General features: G+C 40.5%; 1 protein-coding gene across 1 annotated transcript; it reads left to right on the top strand.

Moving 5' to 3' along the window:
- The first annotated feature begins 18,542 nt into the window (after positions 1-18,542).
- DEFB121 (defensin beta 121) lies at positions 18,543-21,016 on the top strand. The gene is made up of 3 exons (XM_016188114.1): positions 18,543-18,600; positions 19,524-19,663; positions 20,918-21,016. Exons 1-3 carry the CDS (start codon positions 18,543-18,545, stop codon positions 21,014-21,016), a joined length of 297 nt encoding a protein of 98 aa, XP_016043600.1.
- Positions 21,017-23,767: the final 2,751 nt, after the last annotated feature.

Genomic DNA, 23,767 nt, shown 5'->3' with positions numbered 1-23,767 from the left:
GCACTTTACCTCTTTACTTCTCTCATTTAGCATAATCTTTTCCATTTCCATCCATTTGTTTCTAGTTGATATAATCTCATCTTGTTTTGATTACAAAGTGGTTGAATATTTATATTTTGAAAGCCGATTCTGTATTTTATTTCTTTCATTTTTTATCTTTTAAAATGAGAGGTCAGAACAATCCTTGAAATAGGTTTTTTTTTTTCCATTAAATATATTTACATCAAACCTTTCTGTGACTAGGGAGGTAGTTCAATGGCTGAGCATCAAACTTGCATGTAGAAGCCCCCATGTTTGACCCCTGTTACCATACATACCAGAGCAGCTTTGACCTCTGTTGCTTACAAGATCACCTTAAAAAATACCTTAATTTCCTCCATCAGTCTATATGGTCTTTTTTTGTAGTTTTTTCTTCCTTTTTATTACATTTATTTATTTGATAGAGACAGTCAGAAATTGAAAAGATGGGGAGCTAGAGAGGGAGAGAGACAGAAAGAAACCTGCAGCACTGCTTCACCATTTGCAAAGCTTTCTTCCTACAGGTAGAGATTGGGGGTTTGAACCCAGGTCCTTGTGCATTGTAATATGTGTGCCACCACCTAGCTCTGCAGTTGTTGTTTTTCTCCCCTCTTTTGGTCTGGATTGGCTAAACTGGGGCTAAATGATTTAGAATAATGTCATCCATATGTCTGGTATGTGGTTTGGTGTCATCTGCAGATGATATAATCACAAGTCTCTTTATCCAGCAGACTAATTTTGACTTGTTCGCACAATAGAAGTTATAAGGATCCCAAGAACAGCAGTAGGTGGGACATATCCCAACTTACAAACAATTTTGAAATCTACTTGTTTCCTGTTGCTCATGGACCCATTGACCTGTGAAAACCCAGATTTAAGGAGTGAGGAAAAGGATTCTAACTTCTGTTGTAGGTAGCTGTAAAATATGGGAGACATCTTTGTCATCTATTGCAGAAGATGCAAGATTACTGCAAATTAATCTAGCCCATGAAGAAAACTATGCACAATTGTTCTTCATATCAGCACCTAGTTTGTTGGCAAGGATTTTAACAGTGAAATTCCAGTGATTGAATGTTTGTATTTCTCCACTTGCCCCAAATTGCAAGCTGAAGTCTTCAGAGTGATGGAATTAAGATATGGGGGCCTTGGAAAGTAATTAGATGAAATTTAGAAGATGTAGAGTCCCTTTGATGGTATTAGTTCCCTTAGAAAGAAATGATCTTATCCTGTGAGTGAGGATACCAAGAAAGCAACTTGTCCTCAAACCAAGAAGAGGGATTCTTAGCAGATAGTGCTGGTGCCTTGACCTTGGATCTTCTGGTCTCCAGAACTGTGAAAAATAAATGCCCTTTTTTGTTTCTGAAGATTAATTTCATTTTTTCTATGAGATGAAGATCTTCATGAGATAAATAGTGAGAGGGAGGGAGGGAGGGCGACAGAGAGAGAGAGAGAAAGAGAGAGAGAGAGTAGATAGAGCACCAATAATACATGCAGTGCTGGGGATTGAACCAGGAGCCTCAAGCATTCAAGTCTCATGCTCAACCAGTTGAGCTATCTCCAAAGCCAATTAAGCAGTCCAGTCTATGGTATTTTGTTAAAGCAGCCTGAGTTGAATAAGACAATGTCTCTTATGAAATTTTCAGTATTTGATCTAATTAACTTACACTCAGAAAAATTCTTAATAAATTAGAGTAAATTTTTATGTATTGCTTATAGAAGGAGGAACCCCAAAGCAGGACTATGGTTTACAAATGCCATATGTATTTTGGGTGTAGGTATCAAGGGACGGTGCTCTAAACCTAAAGTATGAAGAGTTGGAGCCTAATGAAGGCAGCCTGGAGAATCCTGAAATGTGAACCTGTTTTAAACTGGTCTGTGTTAGTGGAAAAACATGAGGTTCTGCAGCATTCCATCTTCTGTGGCTTTTCAGCATTCAGAGAACAGATATGAAGACTGGGCTGATTCCTATAGGCCATCTGTTTCAGTCTGCTTCTGAGTGAGATTGAAGCCCAGAGAGGGAAAGCTCTTGGTGTAGAGTACAGTTGCTGCGAAATGGGTACAATTTCTCATCTCTCTGAGATAGGTGTCTTACAATTGGAAAGCAATTCTTGTACAAGTAAGTAGCACAGCCCACACAAGAATATGAATATTTCAGTCCATTCCTCTCTGTCTCAATGTCCAACTCTTTCCTGAAGCTGAGCAATTTGGGCAGTGTTGTCTTCTCTCTCAGAGAGATAATAATTAGATACATTTTTCCTACCAAGGTTGTAATGAGTGTCTCCCCTTCTCAATTCCTTGGCACCCAATTTGGAATACTGCACTTGACAAAAGGAAGTATCTTTAACTTATGCTAAAACAATGATTGTGGATCTCTAGACCATATAATGTAAGGTTTTATAGGGCATAGTGCAGATCATAAGATTGTACATCTTTTCTACATGTGCTGTGGAATGTTGGATGTTTTTAAGCTGAGTTATAGAAAGGGCTGATATAAAAAAAATATCTCTGTATCTTGCATAATTTTTTCTTGCTGATACCTAAAAGGTGGAGAATCCAAGCAGGTGTATCAGGTCTGCAGTATTGCTCATCTGTGAGTGTGTGGAGTGGGGTGGGTGTGCTGAGTGAGTGATGAGAAGTTAAAGGGAGGTAGGCTCTTCCAGGGGGTGTTGGGATGCTGAGAAGGAGTGCTTTAACTGAGCAGAGTGAGCAGAGTCCAGAGCTGGTTACTCCATTTGCTTGTCACCTTGCCAGACCTGTGACTATTTTTTGGATCATCTGAAGTCATGAAGCTCTTGTTCCTCACTGTGGTTGTGCTGGTGCTCATGTCCCAGGCCATTCCAGGTAACTGAGACCTCTTCACTGGAGGGGGAGAGAGGAGAAGAGTGGGTCTTTGTCAGGGCACTCCTGGGAATGGGAGGATGGGCTTTTGGGCTACTCTGCAAAGCTCCATTTATCAAAAGAAGCTGCAAGGATTCCTCAACCCTGAGTGAAATTCTGCTCCGTCAGTTACTATCTTTGTAACAGAGCCAGAAAAATGTTTGGTTTCTCTGAGTTTGTTTTTGTTTTCTTTCTTACAAGTCAGTGTTCCCCCCCCAATATTTATGTTTTATTCCTTTTTAAGTTCAGGCTATTTTTTATAGTTTTTTTTTATTATTGTAGTTATTGATGTTGTCATTGTTGGATAGGACAGAGAGTAATGGAGAGAGGAGGGGAAGACAGAGAGGGGGAGAGAAAGATAGACACCTGCAGAGCTGTTGCTTCACCGCTTGTGAAGCGACTCCCCTGCAGGTGGGGAGCTGGGGGCTCACTGGGATCCTTATGCTGGTCCTTGCACTTTGCGCCACCTGCACTTAACCCGCTGTGCTACCGCCCCACTCCCCAGGCTAATTTTTTTTAAGGTTATAGAAATATTATTGGAATAAACAAGTTAGAGTAGTCACCAAAAAAAAATAATAAATAAGGCTGACAGCTAAAAGGAGCTAGTTGCCTTAAAGGTGAGACTGAGGGAGACATGTCAGCAGAGAGCCAACTGCTTCTTAAGCTACTTTTTAATTTGAGATTAATAGTGGGTCACAAGATTCTAAGATTACAGTGTATAGTTCAAAACCATCCCACCACCAAAGTTCTATGCCCTCACCCTCCCTCCCAACAATAACCAACATAGTTCTCACAAAGCCTTACAATTTGTTGATTTCTTTTTTTTGCAGATTCATGTGCTTTAGTACTCTAGATTCCATGAGTGAAACCATATGGTAGTTGTCTTTCACCTCTATTTATTTTGCTAAGCATAATCACCTCCAGTTTCATGCATTTTGTCCCAGAGGACACAATCTCATTGTTTTTTATTGCAGAATAGTATTCAACAGAGAATATATATATATGTGTGTGTGTGTCTATATATATATGTATATATATATATGTCATAAGTTCATTATTTAGTCATGTGTTGATGGGCATTTAGGCTGCTTTCACTCACTCTTTGACTATTGTGAATAATGCAGATATCATCATGGGGGTGTATAGGTCCCTTTGAATTAGTATTTTCATATCCTTTGAATAAATGCATAAGGGTGCACAAGGTGCACAAGGTGATTCCAGTTTTATTTGTTTAAGGACTCTCCATACTTTTCTGAGTTTTAATTTATTCATTTATCAGTTCAAAATAATTTTTATTTATTTATTTTCCCTTTTGTTGCCCTTGTTGTTTTTTATTGTTGTTGCAGTTATTATTGTTGTTGTTATTGATGTCATCGTTGTTGGATAGGACACAGAGAAATGGAGAGAGGAGGGGAAGACAGAGAGGAAGAGAGAAAGAGATACCTGCAGACCTGCTTCACTGCTTGTGAAGTGACTCCCTTGCAGGTGGGGAGCCGGGGGCTCGAACCAGGATCCTTGAGCTGGTCCTTGCACTTTGTGTCATCAATTCAAAATAATAAATCAGTCTAAGATGTCAACATTGAACATGATAGAATTTTAGTGTGCAGCAAATGCAGCTAGCTTATTTTTTGAAACCCCACAAGAGGGAATAAAACAGCCAGCTACACTCAGGGTACATGCCAGATCTGGGGAATCCACGATCACCCTAAGACTTTTCCCTGAACTTTGTTTCTGTCCCTCCATCTTCTTGGTCTTCATTCTTTGATCAGCATCAGAGATGAGGAGGGAGAGATCAGGGAAAGTAGCGATGGGGAGGCAGTAATGACCCTTCTTCAAAATAACTTGGATTTTGCACTATTTAAGTTTCCTTGAGGGAGACAGATTCTTATAATTCCTCTGCCCATTTGTACCACGTCCAGGGATAGAACCATGGAAAATTTTTTGGATAGAGAATGGCTGTCATTAAACTTGCCCAGCCCAAGATGCCCTCACTGTCCTTATGCTCCTTTTCATCAGCAGAACTTTTCTACAGGGTCAAAATGTGAGTAGATATTTGAGAACACTTTGGACACAGACTTTGAGTCTGTTCACAACGGATACACGTGCAAAACACAACTCAGAGAGGAGAAAGGAATCTATCTCAGCATTTATTAGCTCTGTGTCCCACCCTATCCTCCTGCCCACCAAGCCAGTTGAGTGCTCTGAGTCTTAAATTTATTCATTTCTCAATTTGAAATAACATATTAGGTTGACGAGGTCAACAGTGAATACACTAAAATCTTGGTGTGCGATAATATAGAGTCTGTTTTTTATAATTCATCTGAACTTTCCCAGGAACTTTCATCCTACTGGGTGGGGAGCCATAGAGTCTCCTCTGATCCCAATTTGGAAAAATTGCATTTGGAGTTTGTTTAACTTACTCTAAATCCAGTAGATAATTATCTCCATCTTTTCTGGTTTAAAACAGTCTTTTATATTCAATTTTCCTGTTTTTGGTGTATTTTCAGTGTCATTTAATTTAGTTTTTTTCCCTCCACTCCCCTTTTCCTTCCTATTATGACAGCTGAATTTAGGGGACACTGGACATATCATTGTGAAGTTAAATAATACATTTACTCAATGAGTATTAACTAATGAAATCATGTGCCATGAACTGTGTTTTGTTCTGGAAATAGAGCAATGAACCAACTAGCTAAACAACCAACCCACCAACTAACCAACAAACAATAATCAAATTATTTATCTTATTGGAACATACATTCTAAAAAGAGGTGGGTTGCAATAATAAGAAAGAAAAGGATATTTCTGGTTCCTTAAGTACTAGGAGAGGTAGGCTTGTAATTTAAGAAAGAGACATAATGGAATGTCTCACTTAAAAGGTGATATCTGAATAAAGAATTGGGGGACAGGATGAAGGTGAACTATGCAGAAATGCTGGATTGAGTATTAATTTTTGGGCATGGGGGAGAGGCTCAATCTGCCAGCACACACAATTTGCATATCTGAACCTCAGGGGTTGCATGTTCAATTCCTGCCACTACCTTGTGCTGGAACTGAGCAGGCTGTCTCTTGTTAGGTGCACTCTCTTTTTCTATCTCTAATAATAAAAAAAATGTATTCACTTATCAGTTGAGGTATTTGTAAAGATATTCTTCCCTTCATCTACTACTAGTTATCAAGGGTTTAGAAAATTCAGAGAAGACAGGATAAAGACATGACTGTCTTTGTCAGAATGCAAGTTGTGGATTAATTTTTCTACTATCATCTGAGGTTGAGTAACTAGGTTTTTTTTCTATATATTAGTTTGAATTTGTGATTATCTTCCATGCATACAATCTAGTCCATTATCCCTACTGAAGAACAAAATTCTTTATTCTTATGAGAGCAAGATGGAGACTTAGTGCATTGCTCATATAGGTGTGGCTCCAGGGATTGAATTTGGGGTCTCAGGAATGCAAGTCCTGCCCTCTATCTGTTGAATCACTTCCCTGGCTGAGTTGTTTTTCTTCCTGTCATATATATATATATATATATATATATATATATATATATATATATATATATATATATTGATAGGGCTGAGAGAAATTGAGGAGGGTAAGGGGAGATAGAGTAAGAGAGTAAGACATCTACGACATTACTTCACTACTTGTGACTTTTCCCCCATGCAGGTGGGGACTGGGGACTTGAATCCTGGGTCTTGGTGTAGAGTAACTTGTGTACTCAACTGGGTGCACCACCACCTGTCCTTCCTTCCTTCCTTCCTTCCTTCCTTCCTTCCTTCCTTCCTTCCTTCCTTCTTACCTTCCTTCCTTCCTTCCTTCCTTCCTTCTTTCCTTGTCGTTTAAGTTCAGAGGCTCCAGCAGGCCGGGCTAGCTTTGCGGCGGTAGACAGAGACAGAGACTCGGGGACACACGGCTGGGCTGAGAAGTTGCAGTTTAATCTTTATTCACGAATGGGCAAATCACCACACCATGTGCTTCCCCATCATTCTCCCTCTGCGGCTGCTGCTGGGACCCTGGACGTCCTTAGCATAGGGGGCGGGGAGAAAGCGACGTGAAACTAGCAAGGGCCAAACCAATTCTCTCAGAGGTCGGGGGGAAGGGGAGCAAACCAATATGAAACATACCAACAATTCCCCCTTCTGTCTTTAACTAAATGACCACAGTATCAGGGGTGTGGGGTGAACAGAAACCTATATTGTACAGGCATTTTCAAAAAAGAAACTGGCACAAACATGGAGAAACATGTAAAAACAGAAGGGGGAATTGTTGGTATGTTTCATATTGGTTTGCTCCCCTTCCCCCCGACCTCTGAGAGAATTGGTTTGGCCCTTGCTAGTTTCATGCCCCGCTTTCTCCCCACCCCCTATGCTAAGGACGTCCAGAGTCCCAGCAGCAGCTGTGGAGGGAGAATGATGGGGAAGCACATGGTGTGGTGATTTGCCCGCTCGTGAATAAAGATTAAACTGTAGCTTCTCAGCTCAGCCGTGTGTCCCTGAGTCTCTGTTCACTGCCACGAAGCTAGCCCAGCCTGCTGGCGCCCCCAAAACTTAACAACAAATGGCGCCCACATGGACCTGACCTGCGCATCTCTCAGATAAGTGAAGACAATTTGGCTACCTATGTACTATGGCCTTCTCTTCAGCTTGTGAAGAGATCTCCAAAGGCCTCTGCCCTTTCTTCACAAGACTGTTTTGCTGTTTCTGGAACATTTATCTCTGGACCACTCTGTGGTTTCTGCCCAACGCCAGCCCGCAGGAGCCCAATGCCAGCCTGCATGAGCTGGCTTTCTGCCGCGTGGCGCAGGGCATTGGGCGCCGGCTCCCTCCACGCTGCTTGGCCAACATGGCAGGGCCATGGGGCAGGGCCGCGGCAGCCTATCCTGGCCACCACTCCATGGCACCTCTGCCCACGCCTTCTGCACGGCTGGCCTGCCCGCCCTCCTGCTATGAAGTCTGGGCAGATCCCAGACCCCCCGGAGACCGCGGGCTCCCTGCCGAAACTGGGCCCCCTGGCCGAGATCCTCAGCTCAGGTCTGAAGGCAGACGAGCTAGAATACGCAGAGATTCGTGCAGAGATCGCAACCTACAATTCCTAGATGTGGAGCTGATTGGGAAGCCACCTCCGGATGGTGACCCCCCCCCAACAACTAAGACAGTACAGATCTAAATTCATGTTTAAAATGACATGTCTTCGCAACAAAGGTTTCTCTCCTTGTGTATTAAAGACCATGTACGTGTGTGTTTAAAGTTTGGTAACACTAACTTTAAGGTTAAAAATATAACTTTAAGGCTATATTCTTACCAGACAGAGTTAAATGAAAAAGGTTTTCAACGTAATTCTCATAAAGATAAAATTAACTTACATTTAAAGTCTGAGGTAAAAATTAGTTTAAATATCAATATATTTTAACTAAGTTGGTAAAAAAAAAACCTGCACACACCTAGGGTGTGTCTCCATCTTGAATGGGTGTAACAAAAGGTTAAAAAGACATTGTTGATATGTAAAAGTCTCAAATTCCTTCTCAATTAGAAATGTTAGGTTGCTATGGTTATGCTAATAATTCTCATGCCTGAGGCTTTTTTCTTTCTTTTTTTTTTTTAATATTTTATTTTTATTTATTTATTCCCTTTTGTTGCTCTTGTTGTTTTATTGTTGTAGTTATTATTGTTGTTGTCGTCATTGTTGGATAGGACAGAGAGAAATGGAGAGAGGAGGGGAAGACAGAGAGGAGGAGAGAAAGACAGACACCTGCAGACCTGCTTCACCACCTGTGAAGCGACTCCCCTGCAGGTGGGGAGCCGGGGTTCGAACCGGGATCCTTATGCCGGTCCTTGTGCTTTGCGCCACCTGCGCTTAACCCGCTGCGCTACAGCCCGACTCCCGGCTTTTTTCTTTCTATGGTTCATGTTTGCCTTTCCACATTTTATTGTTTGAACTTTAAATAGCCTTGAAATCATGCTGGAAGGGACTTCCAATTGTGATAGAGTTATCAATTGTGGTAAACTTCTAACCTGCTACAAGTTTTGTTTCATAAGTAAGTGAATTGCAGCTGTCAAGCTCTCTATAGAAAAGCGGAATTCTGATGGCTGACATTCCTCATTGAGACAGACGTACAACAATTCACCCCCTGGCATTCTTCGGTGGACATCTGCTTTGGACACTTCTATCAGACTCACTGGTACACCTCGGACACTTTGCACAAAACTAGCAGCTTCCCTTTATGCTGCTGGGTTTCTCAAAGACTGACTGCAGCCATGCCTTGGGACTCTAGGCCTCACCCTCCCCCCATGCTAGAAAATGCCCTTCGAGGCATGTACGCCCCCCAGAGGCAGGAAATGTTTTTTTTTAAGCTGATAAAGTTTTGCCCACAGAGGCAAAAAATGGCCCCCTCAGGCCTTCCCTTGGCAGCACACTGGTTCTTGTTGCCTGCTTACATGTTCCTCCATGTTTGTGCCAGTTTCTTTTTTGAAAATGCCTGTAAGATATAGTTTCTGTTCACCCCACCCCCCTGATACTGTGGTCATTTAGTTAAAAAGAAAAGGGGGAATATGTTGGTATTCTTCATATTGGTTTGGTCCCCTTCCCCCCACCTCTAGGAGATTGTGGTTTGGCCCTTGCTAGTTTCGCGGGCGCCCTTCTCCCTGCCCCAGGAGCCCCTACAGAGATCCAGAGTTCTTGGTGCAGCCGAGTGAGGAGAAGGATGCAGGAGAGATCTGTGTGGTGATTAGTTTGGGTTAGTTTTTGAATCGTTGTTCGCGAATAAAGAAATACAGCTTCCCGGCCCAGCCGTGTGTCCTCGAGTCTCTGTCTCTGTTCACCGCCGCGAAGCTAGCCCGGCCAGTTGGAACCCCGAACTTAAACAACACTTCCTTCCTTCCTTTGTTCTTTCTTCCTCCCTCCCTCTCTCTCTTTCTTTTTTTCTTCTTTCCTTTCTTTCTTTTCTTTTATCTTTTCTTTTTTTTTTTGTTTGTTTCCTTCTCTCTCCCTCTCTCTTTTTCTAATACTGAGAGTTCTGGTTTTTATGGCTATCACAAAGAATGATAGAGTTAGGATATCTTATAACGTTGCTCACTTGTTACCCTTTATCATGTACAACAGTTTCAGTATACAATATGAATACTATCACAGCTACATGATTATTCAAATAAGTTAAAATTGTGCATATGCTTGCACCATTATTCTTCTACTATTAATGTGATTCTATCTACATTGTTAGGACATACAGCTATTATATACCCTCTTCTGTCTGTTTTAATGTTCATTTAATTCTAGTTGTTTGTTTATATTTAATACTTATAATAATCTTTGTAGCTGTTGTAATAAACTGCTTTGTTACAGTTTATATTTAATGTTCCTGCCCCACTGACTGGTTTCCTTCCTTCCTTCCTTCCTTCCTTCCCTTTTTTCTTTCTTTCTTTCTTTGTAGAACATGTTCATTTGCTTTCTAAATATTCTATTTACTTATTTAAATGAGAGAGACACACAGAGAGAAACAGAGACACTAGAGCACTCACTATTCAACTCTGGTTTATGGTGGTATTGGAGATTAAACCTGGGATTAAGAGGCTTAGGCATGACAGTCTTTTGCATAACCATTATGTTATCTCCCCAGTCCCCACTCATTGTTTTTCCTATAGATTTTTCTCTATTTGATACCTTAGTAAGGATTGTGGGAACAATATTTCCTGAATTCCAATATGTTGCTAACAGTTTATTTTATTTTATTTTATTTATTTATTTAAAAAATTATTTATTCCCTTTTGTTGCCCTTGTTGTTTTATTGCTGTAGTTATTATTGTTGTTTTTGATGTCGTAGTTGGATAGGACAGAGAGAAATGGAGAGAGGAAGGGAAAATAGAGAGGGGAAGAGAAAGACACCTGCAGACCTGCTTCACTGCTTGTGAAGCGACTCCCCTACAGGTGGGGAGCCGGGGGCTCGAACCGGGATCCTTACACCAGTCCTTGAGCTTTGCGCCACCTGCGCTTAACCCACTGTGCTACCACCTGACTCCCAAATAATAGTTTATTTATTTTTTCTTTGTATTTAAAAGTAATTTTTTTTTTTACTTTTCTTACTTGGATATCTTAAACATGTGACTTCATTGTTTTTTTTTTGCACAAAAACATTGTTAAAATACCTAAGTATAGTTTAATTTTTTCTCTTGCCTCACTTCACATTTTTACAAATGTCCAAAGAATTCTTTTTATTTTTTATGTTAAATAATTCTTAAGTAAGCTGTATGGTCTTTTAAAATCTGTTTTCAAATCTTTTTCTATCTTAGGAAAAGGCAATGAACATATTTTGTAGTAGTTGTTCTGTTTTTTGTGTGTGTTTTCTTCTTTAGTGCTTTGTTATTTGTATATTGAATCCCTTTTGTCTATCAGCAATTTGTGTAACTTTCTGTTGATTCCTTTTTATCTTTTCCTATTTTACAAAAACATGCCCTTTTTTTGTGGTCCAGGAGGTGGTGCAGTGGATAAAGCACTGGACTCTCAAGCGTGAGGTCCTGAGTTCAAGCCCTGGCAGCACATGTACCAGAGTGATGTCTGGTTCTTTCTCATCAATAAATAAATAAAATCTTTTTTAAAAAAAAACATGCCCTTTTCATGCTGTACCCCTCTCAAGGATTTATCTGCTGCATTTGTTTGCTTATGTATAAATAATTATTCGACTTAGTCTTTACTTATGAAATCACTTTAAAAATTTACAATTCTTGGCCTAAGAGATGGTGTACCACATAATGTAGTAGACTTGTATGAAGAGGTCACACATGACAGAGTGGTGCTTTGATTTTCTCTCTATCACAAATATACTATTTAATATAAATATACATATTTAAATATAAGTATAATATAAATATTAAAATATATATAATTATTTGAACTCCTTAGATTTATTTAGTGTTCATAGTTTTAAGATACTAATCCCTACAATAACTCTGAGTCAGGTGCCATATATATCATTTTTTTTTCTAGAAAAGAGGAAATTGCTGTTCTGAGAAAAGAAATAATTTGCTCAAGGTCTTGCAGTTGGCTTATGTTATAGACATATTTCAAATCCAGGCTTATGCTTTTCAACAGCCCATGCACCTAACTCTTATAATCCACTGAATTTGTGAGTGAAAACATTTAGAAAGGGCTGGGATGGGGTGAGGGGGGTCTCCGGAGAGGATGTAGACTATGGCAATCCTATAAATGTAGAGGTGACTCCCCCATCTCCTTTGATTCCCCCCTTTTCTATTTTCTAATCCTTTCAAACCTATTTTATCCAATACTGACTTGATTTTTTTTTTTTTTTAATATCCAGGCAACACTGAAAAATGTTGGAATCTTCATGGCTTGTGCCGTGACAAATGCTTCAAGAATGAAAAGGTTTTCGTTTTCTGCATGAGTGGTAAACTGTGCTGTGTGAAGCCTAAGTTTCAGCCCAAAATAGACTGATGTCAATTAGTGCTTGAAGCCTGAAGTCAGCAAAATGAAGATAGCCCTGCCCTACATCTGGACCCAGTAGATTTCTGAGCTTTATTAAAATTCTTTTGGCTGAATTCGGTGTTTGTCTCAGTATATGTAGTCAAACACAAGTAGAAGAATGAATAAAGTATCTAATTTCTGGTGGTAGTGTGGATGATTGAATTTTGGACTTTGGAGCCTCAGGCATGAAAGTCTTGTTGCACAATTATTTTATCTCCCCCACTTCTAAATATGCTTCTCTTTGTGTGTGAGCTGTTATATCTCTGAAAGCTTTTAAAGTTTTTTTTTTTTTTCTCTTTGGGTATAGGGTGTTGAAGCTTCATGATGATGTGTTCACATCTCCTGTAGAAACATTTTAACCAATTCTGTTAAGCACCTAGTAGGGACTATCAATCTGCAAACTCATGTCCTTCAATTCTAGGACATCTCACCCCCCTTGACCAATAAGTTCTTTGTTTCCTTTATACCCTATTTCTGCTACTGCTGTTTTTCAGGTGTCAGACTCCCATACTTAGTCTCTAATTTTAAATAAAATGCAAAGACAACCTAGTGAATGGGAGAAAATATTTGCAAACATCCAAATAGACAAGAAAACAGTATTCCCAATAGCAAAAATATAAATTTCACAATTAAAAGATGGGCAAAGGAACAGAGTAGACATTTTTTCAAAGAAGAGATAGAAATGGACAATAGGGGGAGTCAGGCGGCAATGCAGCGGGTTAAGCGCACGTGGCGCAAAGCACAAGGACCGCTGTAAGGATCCCGGTTCAAGCCCCCAGCTCCCCACCTTCAGGGGAGTCACTTCACAAGTGGTGAAGCAGGTCTGTAGGTGTCTATTTTTCTCTCCCCCTCTCTGTCTTCCCCTCCTCTCTTCATTTCTCTCTGTCCTAACAATGACGACAACAATAATAACTACAACAATAAAACAACAATGGCAACAAAAGGGAATAAATAAACACTTAAAATAATTAATTAATTTAAAAAAATAAACGGACAATAGACTGCCACCTAGTGCCACAGAGAGCCAAGTTTTGCCACATCAGAATTTACATAAAGGGAGATAGACTTAATTGCCATTTGAAGGTTCAAGTAGAATGAAACACTGCTCAAATCAATCTCCTCACTCTCCAGGGAGTGTCAACTTTCTATAAGAGGCAGGAACACCCATGTTTATTGGGAAAGCAATTAAAGAAGCCAGAGCTTCCACTTTCTGCACCCCATAGTGGCCCTGGGTCAATACTTCCAGGGGATTAAAGAATAGGAAAGCTATCAGGGGAGGGGAGGGGATACAGAGTTCTGGTGGTGGGAATTGTGTGGAGTTGTATCCCTCTTATCCTATGATTTTGTCAATGTCTCCTTTTTATAAATAAAAATTTAAAAAAGAGGTCAGGAAAATTAGGACCTGTATTTGGGGCAGTCAGGAAGAGTTTAAAGACTTCCAATATTTTCTAGAACAAAGACCATCAAAAGTTCCATAAGGAGTGACTCTGAAAACTATGATTTTTTTGGGGGGTTGGGTGGGGTGGGGAGTGGGGTGGGGATTGATACCTGGGGACATTGGTATGAGTGTGGTGAATTGTGTATATATATATATATATATATATGTAAATCTATACCTTTGATTATGTGTGTGCTTACCTGGGTGTGCTGCCTGGCCCTTGGAGTTTTATAATTTGTAAACCAATGCTGGATCCTACTATTACTACTAATAAAAAAGAATAGTTCCTGGGGACCAATCTCTGTTCTATAAGCAGCTCAAGTTCCTCTCCCTTGACTCAGGGCCATATCCTTTAGTTAAATTCAGTTCTTTGTTAGTTCCAGTAGGTGTGAGTCACCCCTCTCCCCCATCTCTTGCCCCAGGGCTGTATCAGATTTTTCGGCCTAGTTTCACCGTCTTAATGGGCTTAAAAAAGGACTCAATATCATTTGGTATGAATTGAGAGAAGCATGTAGGAAAGTGAGTCCCACCCTAGAGGTTCCAGGACTGGGGGAAATATTGGCTCTAAAGAGGAAGTAGGAGGGTCCTGCTGTCTTAGGGTTTAAGAAGACAATAGATAGTTATTACTATAATCACATTATTTGGCAATTGGGATAACTTTGAAATATCCCTTTGTTAGGATTTGCTATATCATACACATCACCATAATTTATGTCCTTTGACATTATTTGTATATAGCTGTGACACCAGTTGCTTCTGTTCTCCCTGGTCTAAGCTTTTAAGAGAGTCAACATATCAAAGACTCAGCCTATGTATTAAAAAGACTAAGTCTGCGATTTAAAAAGTTTGAGACATTCAATTAATTTTTCCCTTCTCATATTAATTAAATAGTGATTTATATGACTATAAATTGATAGGAGTGTACATAAACACCATTCCCACCACCAAAAGACTGTGTCTCATCCCATCCCCCCCCCCTCAAACCTCCCCCCCCCCTTAAGCTGAATATCCACCCTCACCCTCAACCCAGAGTTTTTACTTTGGTGCCCTGCTCCTGACTCAGTCAAATCTTGCTTTGAGTTTCCCTTTCTGTTATTCTTTCTCAACCCAATCAACAAAAGGAATACCACTTCAGCATGCTTAACTTCAGACTGTGTCCAGAGACATCAGGCATGGAATGTCAACCCTTAACCCTCATTACTCAGGTGAGACATTTCCTTTCATAGGATTCTCTAATTCCATTCCAGGAGGTTCCCTTCCTAACAAAATCCCAAAACCTAGATATAGACCAGGTCCCGTAAGATAGAGCATATGTTCACATGCACCCATAAACTAGGGCAAAATATATACCTGAAAGCAAAAGTACACAATAGTCTGCAGTGAGTCAATATCAAGTTTACAATGAAATAGTGTCTATTTAGACTTAGATACCCTTCTCACCTACTTCCTATTACAATTCTCTCACTCACTCCAAAGCTAACCTCATCAAAGCAAGGATTTCAAAAGCTGAATAAGGGCAAGAGACTGGCATACTTTAATGATGACTCTTCAGTCACTATTAGGCCACCCCATAAGCTGGGGCCCTATTTGGGGAGTCCTGAGACTCCCAAACAGACATGATGGGCCTAGACCCCGAATAAATCCCTCTCTACATTGTTAACAGTCATTCCTATCAGGAACAACACAATAGGCCCCTTTGTGGGACCCCCATAGGACCTTGCCCTCAACTTGGATCAACAATGGTAATGAATGTTCCATCCTCCAAAGGGAGGCTGGACAATATACTTTATGCTACACCTGAGGAAGATGGGTCCTGATATGGGGGCAGCTTGGAACGTTCCTACTTATGACCACAGAATGTAAGCTCAGATCTACAGGGATGTAGAGGTCACAAAGGCTCCTAAGCTGAATATGGGCCTCAGATCACATCAAATTGATGGGGTTTACAGTTGACAATATTTATACACCTTTCCCATATTAGGGAGCTATTATCTTCCCTGATCCTGCTTTCTGGTCCTTTTTCCAGCCATGACATCCCCTCCCCAGACAATAATTAGGATCTACCTGTATATCAGATTTCAGGCTCAGGCAAAAATAAATAAATAAATAAATAAAATAAAGTAAACTAAACTAAACTAAAATAACACTAGTATAGCCACAGGCCCTTTGGTATATAACTAAAATATGCCTACTAGCTATCTACAAAATGGATGGCCCCCCCAACTCTTCATCTGCACTATTCCAGCCTTTAGGTCCATGATTGGTCAACAATTTGTTTGGCTTTGTGTGTTAACTCTCTTGTCAACCACCAGGAATGGAACTAGAGAATCAGAGTTATTGCTGGGGCTTGATGCCTGTACTACGAATCCACTGCTCCTGGAGGCCATTTTTCTTATTTTGTTGCCCTTGTTGTTGTTATTATTATTGCTATTGCTATTTTTATTTGTTGTTGCTGTGGTCTGGTGTCGGGCTGCACCGCGGAGAAGAGATCGGACGTCCAGAGCAAAGGGGTACACAAATCTTTATTATAGGATGGGGGGGAGGTTTGGTTCAGACCACGTGGAGCCAGCCAGCAATGGCTGACCACGGGGGGAGAGCAGGGAGCGAGACCTCAGAGAGGGAGAGCCGAGAGCCCAGAGAGAGAGAGGGGAGGGGTGAGGGGGCTTTTTATTGGGCGACAACCAGGGGTGACGTGTAGGGCCAGGATTGGTTGAAAGGGGGCACTCTAGGATTTAGCGGGGCATAGAAAAACCTGGGGGTGGAGACTGCATCAGAATAACTCCTCTGCAACATCTCCTCCTATCCCTTTATATCTAAATGGACACAGTAAAGAAAAATGGAATGGAGCAGGCTTAAATGTTTTAGAGGAATGCCATGCTCAGGTGGGAAGATGTAGGACTTTCTGTGGAGGAGGGAAGGCTTAAATGGCTGCCAACCTTGTGAGATTTATGCGTCCTCCTGTGCTCAACCCCTCTTTAGAGAGAGAGACTTACCTGGAGAGACTCATCTCATAGGTTTAAGCGCAGCCTGCTCAACCATCTTTTGTTGTTGGATAGGACAGAGAGAAACCAAGAGAGGAAGGGAGACAAAGAGAGAAAAACAGACACCTGCAGACCTGCTTCACCGCCTGTGAAGCGAGCCCCTGCAGGTGGGGAGCTGGGGGTTCAAAACTGAATCCTTACACGGGTCCTTGCGCTTTGTGCACCCCCCCAATTTTACTTCTTTCAAGGATTCCATGACATCCTGGTTGTTGGTAAATATTTCCATGTTCTATTCTCTTTTTAAAAATTCAGAACAGCCTATTTTCTGTTATTATTTTTGTATTCATGGGATTACTCTACCTAGCCACTGTGATTATGTATTTGAAGAACATTAATATCAAATATTTCTGGCTTGTGATGGAATTGAACTTCCTTGCCCTCTTGTGGTTGGATGGAGCTGTAGCCCATGCTTTAAGAACTACACCTTATTTTCAAAGTCAGGGCATGTAGTGACCAGTTTAACAAGCTCCAGGGTGCTCATTCTCTCTCTCTCTCTTTGCCTCTCTCTCTTTGCCTCTCTCTCTTTCATAACCTATGGAGATAAACAATGATTGAGTGGTTTCCAGAACAGTAAAATGTGGACAGTGTTGGCATCCAGGCTGTAATGGACACATACAGCATGCTGCATGAGAAGCAAACCTTGGTTCTTATAAGCCACCAAGAAACCTTTTTTTTTTTTTTTTGCATTATAACCCAGTTTTTCACATTATAGTTTGGGAACAGTGTCCTACATTTCTATGTGCCTAATAGAGCACTCTGTACACAACAGATAATTATGATTTGATTTCTTTAGCATACTTTTCATGAATGTTTTTGGGAGGATATGAAGTTCATCTAAAAAGCTTGCTTCCCATTTTCTTAAAAAGTTATAAGCAATTTTAGGATAGCCCCACGCCCCCAGACAGTTCTTCCAACTTTGGAGCTCAGAAAACTAAAAGTTGCCTGGACAGTGTGTGTGTGTGTGTGTGTGTGTGTGTGTGTGTGTGTGTGTTGTTGGAGTTGGAGTAGAAGGGCAATCTAAAAAGGATGAAATGTGACCTGCAGTGCTTGGTTCTTGGGAAAGTAGACAAACAAAATACATTATTGAGGAAGGGAGTACAGGAAAGATAAGAAGCCAATGAAGACATCCTGGGAGGCACATAGAGAGCCAGGAACAGGGATAAGCTTGGAAACATGGTCTGATAAAAGGTGGGAACCTTTTTTTATCATCTCTCACCAGAATTCAAACAGATACCTTGTATATACTCCAGGCACAGAAGAGAAATCTGTCCTTGAGCCCAATTCTGATTAAACCTTCTGGATCTTAGATTTGAGACCCATTGTTTTGCAAAATTCAGCTTTGATTCAAAGAAGCACTGTGAGGGTCTCACAGTCACTGATAATCCTTGTCCCTTTCACTGAACATTGAGGAATGTTGATAAGAGTGTCTGGAGAGCTTCAGTAAATAAGCAACTTTAAAGATAGAGGACAGTGGCATATGTGACAACCATTAAACTAGTGTTCAGCCAGTACGGTTGAATATTTGCTTACCTATCTAACCTCAAATGACTGTTCCTTTTCCAGTTCATTGATCATGGTTGTACCATGCTACTTGGAGCAATAAATATCAGTCTGAGTTGCCCAAAATGGAGACCTCTGACTATATTGCCAGCCCAGGAATCTCCTGTTCCACACTGAGCTCTCTCATCATTCATGAAGAATCTACTCCTGGTTTTGACTATTACTCTGCTCCTGGCTCAGGTCACTTCAGGTAACCAGGTTCTATCTCAGAAGGCATGGGTCAGGGAAATTTAGGGACACCATTAGCAGGGATCCTTGGAAATCTGAGGCTTCACAGAGATCTCTCCAGTGAAGGAAATGCTGTGTTCTCTAGTACTAACTAGTCTCCACATTACCATTACTTGACCACTCTGACCTCTGGCTCTAGAGAAGAGAGGAGGAGAGAGATTGGGTATGGGCTGTTCTCCAAAAGCATTCCCTGGAGATTTATATTTTGAGTTATTAAGGCCACTACCAAGATGTTCCTGTATTTCTGACCTTTGAGGCTTCTAGTTCCATTATCACAAGCAATTTTTTTCCCCAGAGTACTACTCAGCTCTGGTTTTTAGTGGTGTTGGGTATTGAACCTGGGAATTCAATGCTTCAGGCATGCATGGAGGACTTTTTGCATAGCTATTATGCTATCTCAGCCTGGTGACCTCACTTTACTTGATCTAATTTAAGTTGTGAGTTCTCCAGTTCCTAATTATCTTGACTGGTCAACATCAGCAAAATACTATGTTGTGCTGTGAAGTAGGGAGTGTGAAATTCTTATGAGTTTTAGATACTTAAGAAGATTTATAAATGTCTATGTAATCGTATCTCAGATTCCCCTTTCTGGTCAGGAAGGGTACCTAAGGGCAAAATGAAAAGGTGTCTAATATTTCAGGGGTTGTGAAAACCCTGGAGAGAGGGGACCTGGCTATGGGGGTTGTGATTGGGATGACAAGTGGGAAAAGGAAGTATGGTGGCTTACAATCTCTAAATCCTGGGGATAACTTGTGAGAGCTCCTCTCCTCTTGTGTTTCTTTATTTTTCTCACTACAGTCTTCTCTGTTGGGTATTATAGTCTTTCCTCCAATCATATGCTCTATTTCAAGACTGATGCTGTCCCTCTTTCCCTTTTAATTCCAGGCATGAAATGTTGGAAAAGGTTGGGAAATTGTAGAACAATGTGTCAAAAGAATGAAGTATTTCACATATTATGCAATAATTTGGCTAAGTGCTGTGTAAAGCCTAAGAATATACCTGTCAAATTTACATCTTCAAACACAATCTGAATCCAGAGATTGCCTTCTGCAGTCCAACACCTTCCATATGACCTTTAGCCTAACATCACTGGATCCTACAGTTTTATTAAATGAATCTTGGCTGTACCTTGTTTGTGTCTGGAAGTTTCACCTCGTCATACCTAGAAATAAATAAGAAGGAAGGTTCTTGTGGGCATCATCTCAGAGGGTGCCTTCCTTGCCCATTTCAAGACCCATGTTTTATTCCCTAACATACCAAGTGGAAGTACTATGGCACTGGAAGTGTTGGTGCAATCGTTATCTCTCCCTCTCTTTTTGCTCTGTCTGTCAGGTCTCTGTTACCTTATTGAAAAATTTTCTGTCTTGACTTCTAAGCTACTTCTAAGCTTTTTTATTTATTTATTTATTTATTATTTTTAAAATATTTATTTTATTTATTTATTCCCTTTTGTTGCCCTTGTTGTTTTATTGTTGTAGTTATCATTGTTGTTGTCGTTGTTGGATAGGACAGAGAGAAATGGAGAGAGGAGAAGACAGAGAAGAGGAGAGAAAGATAGACACCTGCAGACCTGCTTCACCGCCTGTGAAGCGACTCCCCTGCAGGTGGGGAGCCGGGGTTCGAACCGGGATCCTTATGCCGGTCCTTGTGCCGGTCCTTGTGCTTTGCGCCACCTGCGCTTAACCCGCTGCGCTACAGCCCGACTCCCGACTTCTAAGCTTCTAAGCTACTTCTAAGCTTGACTTCTAAACTCTTTCAGTTATCCTTGATTAGGTAAGTCATTCTTCCCTAATCTTCTATCTTGCCTTCCTCTTCCCTTCTCAACCAGCAGAGCTTGTTTTTAGGCTATTTTCCTTCTCTCTTTCTCACATGTTACTTTGAACACCTTCTATATGCTGACAACTTCCAAATAAATATCTCTAATTGTATTCTTTAAAAAAAATTTATTTATAAAAAGGAAACACTGACAAAAACCATAGGATTAGAGGGGTACAACTCCACACAATTCCCACCACCAGAACTCCATATCCCATCCTCTCCCGATAGCTTTCCTATTCTTTGTCCATCTAATTGTATTCTTTCCCAAATCTCTAGACTGATATATTTGCATTTTAAGTAACATCTCTAATTGGCTACCTAATGTATCCACAGTGTAACTCCTGGCAAGGGACCTTACTCCATCAAGTCTCCTCACTATTCTGTTAGTTCTCTTTTTAGTAACAATACGCACTCAGTTGTCCCCAATTTCGAAGTCATCTAGGTTCCTCAATTTGCCTCACTCCATTCAGTCAACAAGGTCTGTGGTTCTACTCTCAAACTACATCTTAAGATCATCCATTTCTTTCTATATAGTTCCTATTATTCTCATTTCACTCTGAATTTTGATAATATTTTCTTTACTGATGTCTCACATAATCCTCTTGTTGATTTCCTACATAGCGGCTAGAAGGGAAACTGTATCCTGTTGTTGCTCTGTTTAATATGAAATTCCCTCTGGTGGTCTCTGAGGTCCTATCTCACATGACTTAACTTAGTTCTCTGGCCTCTTCCTTTATTCTTACACTCAGGACATCCTGGGTTCCTTCCTCTCTTTCTTTCGCTCTCTTTCTTTTTTTGAAGCAATTTTTTTATTTTTTAGAATTTCCTCACCACAACATTTCATTGGTACACCCATAAACATACGCATAAGAAAACAAGCTGCTGACTTACATGCCCAATGGCTTTTTGGACTGTCTTGGATAAATTTTCTGATTTTGTGCTATTTAAAATAAGAGTGTTTATGCTAGACTGGCACTACTTTGTAGGGTAATCCTGATGTTAGGTAGTATCAGATTGATTTTATATTTCCCAGAGCACTGCTTAGCTCTAGCATATAGTGGTGCTGGGGATTGAACCTGGGACCTTAGAGGCTCAGGTATGAAAGACTTTTGCATGACCATTATGCTCTCTCCTGGACAAAAAAAACACAGATTGTCTAAATTGTTTTTTATTGTTGTAGTTATTATTGTTGTTGTTATTGATGTTGTCGTTGTTATATAGGACATAGAGAAATGGAGAAAGGAGGGGAAGACAGAGAGGGGGAGAGAAAGACACTTGGAGACCTCCTCCTTCACTGCCTGTGAAGCGACTTCCCTGGAGGTGGGTAGCCCTGGCTCGAACTGGGTTACTTTAGCCGGTCCTTGCGCTTTGTGCCACGTGCGCTTAACCTACAGCACTGCTGCCAGACTCCCGAGAAATAAAGATCTTCATCATGGAACAAGAGCAGATTCTCCCTCACTTCCCAAAACTATGAGATTTTGGTAGGATCAGCTAAAGAAGGGCAAGAAATTTCAATGATAACTGGCATTGGACAGCTTAACAACTTTGGAAGTGATATATTGGAGCTGAGTTAGTTTGTATTTTCCACCATGACACCACTCAACTCTGGTTATTGGTAGTACTGGGGATAAAGCCTTGTGTGCAGCCCCTCTGTGCTACTCCTTGGTCCTGATTTTAACATAAATATTTTAAAAATAGCATCTCATGGATCATGACTAAAGGAAAACATTCATAATATAACTGTTGGATTTTAATGAATTTTATTATTTTAAATTAGAAATTAAACAAAGATTAATGAGGGGAGAAGTGATTTAGAGACCTGCTCTGGCATAAGCAGTGTCAGGGTTTGAATTCAAGACCTCACATAAATAAATCACTGCCAAGTCCTGAGCTAATCCAGATGACTCATCTCTCAGACCACTAAATGAGGTTTTAGATGAAATAATCTCAGTAGCATCAATTTCTTCCATGGAACATTGCTTGAAACAGGACATATTATGCTTGGGGGTATGTAAGGGTAGGAGTTTTTATTATTTTTTTATTTTTTTAAGCTCCAGCAGCCCTGTAACAGCTTCTCATACTTTTATGAAGCCCTAGCACTCAGATCACTTTTCTCTGAACCTTGGGTCTCACTTGCACACTTTTCCTTTCTCACTGGGAAAATGTGATGACTTGAATACATGGGAATCAAAGAAGTTCATATTCCTCTTACTTTTTTTTTTTTTTTTTTTTTTTTACTATGGTATCATATTATTGACCTCACAGACTCAAAAGTGAATTAGAGAAGGTAAAAATGTTCCTGGGGGACCTGGCAATGGCACATCCAGTTGAGTGCACATGTTACCATGCACAAGGATCCAGGCCCAAATCCCTTCTCCCCACCTGCAGAGGGGAGACTTCACAAGCTGTAAAACCGGACTGCAGGTGTCTTTTTCTTTTTTTTTCCCCTCACAATTTCTCTGTCTTATCACATTAAAAAAGGGGGGGGGGGAAGAGAAGAAAAGAATGATAGAGTAGGGTGTGGTGAGATTGTATATGCATGAATCTCTGGCAAGGAATAAATAAGTAAACAAGTAAATAAATACATAAATAAATTGCACAGTGAAAAAGTAAAAGGAAAAAATGGTCATCAGGAGTATCGGGTTTGTTGTGTAGGTTCTGAGCCCCAGTGATAATGCTGCTGGAAAAATAAATAAATAAATAAAAGTGACTAAATAAATAAATAAAAATAATAAAATAAAATTCTTGGTCGCTGTTGGGCCCACCATGGGAACTTAATGACTAGTATTTTTCTTTGCCTACCTGCTGTGAGAGTCAGGATTCCGGATGTGGGAGTGGACAGTGGGGACAGGTGGCTTTCCAAGAGTTTAAAAATATGGTTACACAGATGCATGTGGGTGGGAGATACAGGCCTTAAGAACCAGCAAGGCCAAGCTGTACCCATGTGGGAGTCATTACAAAAACGGAGGCTACAGTCTGTTCTGGTCTTGGTCAGTCCCAGGAGATACCACGCAGCAATCAGTGGTCAAGTTGGCATTCTGTCCAAGACTTGTCTCCTGTCCTCTTCCCACACAATGGCTCCTGCTTGCTGACCACACATTACTCCTCCACTGATCCTTCAGCTAATTCTCTTATCCTTGACCCAGATACCCCAACTGAAAAGAAAAATCCTCATGCCAATCTCAAATTCCATAGTAATAGTGTGTAGGAGCTTGAAAGGAACAAAGGGACCAAACGAGACAGAATTCTAGGTCATAGCATCTGATGATCTGTAAATAAATATATGTGCATGCATGTACTCAAATATGCAC

This window comes from Erinaceus europaeus, chromosome 1, assembly GCF_950295315.1.
Source record: "Erinaceus europaeus chromosome 1, mEriEur2.1, whole genome shotgun sequence".
NCBI classification, from domain to species: Eukaryota; Metazoa; Chordata; class Mammalia; order Eulipotyphla; family Erinaceidae; genus Erinaceus; species Erinaceus europaeus.
The sequence above is the reverse complement of the archived record's forward strand: the minus strand, read 5'-3'. Positions and strand labels throughout refer to the sequence as shown.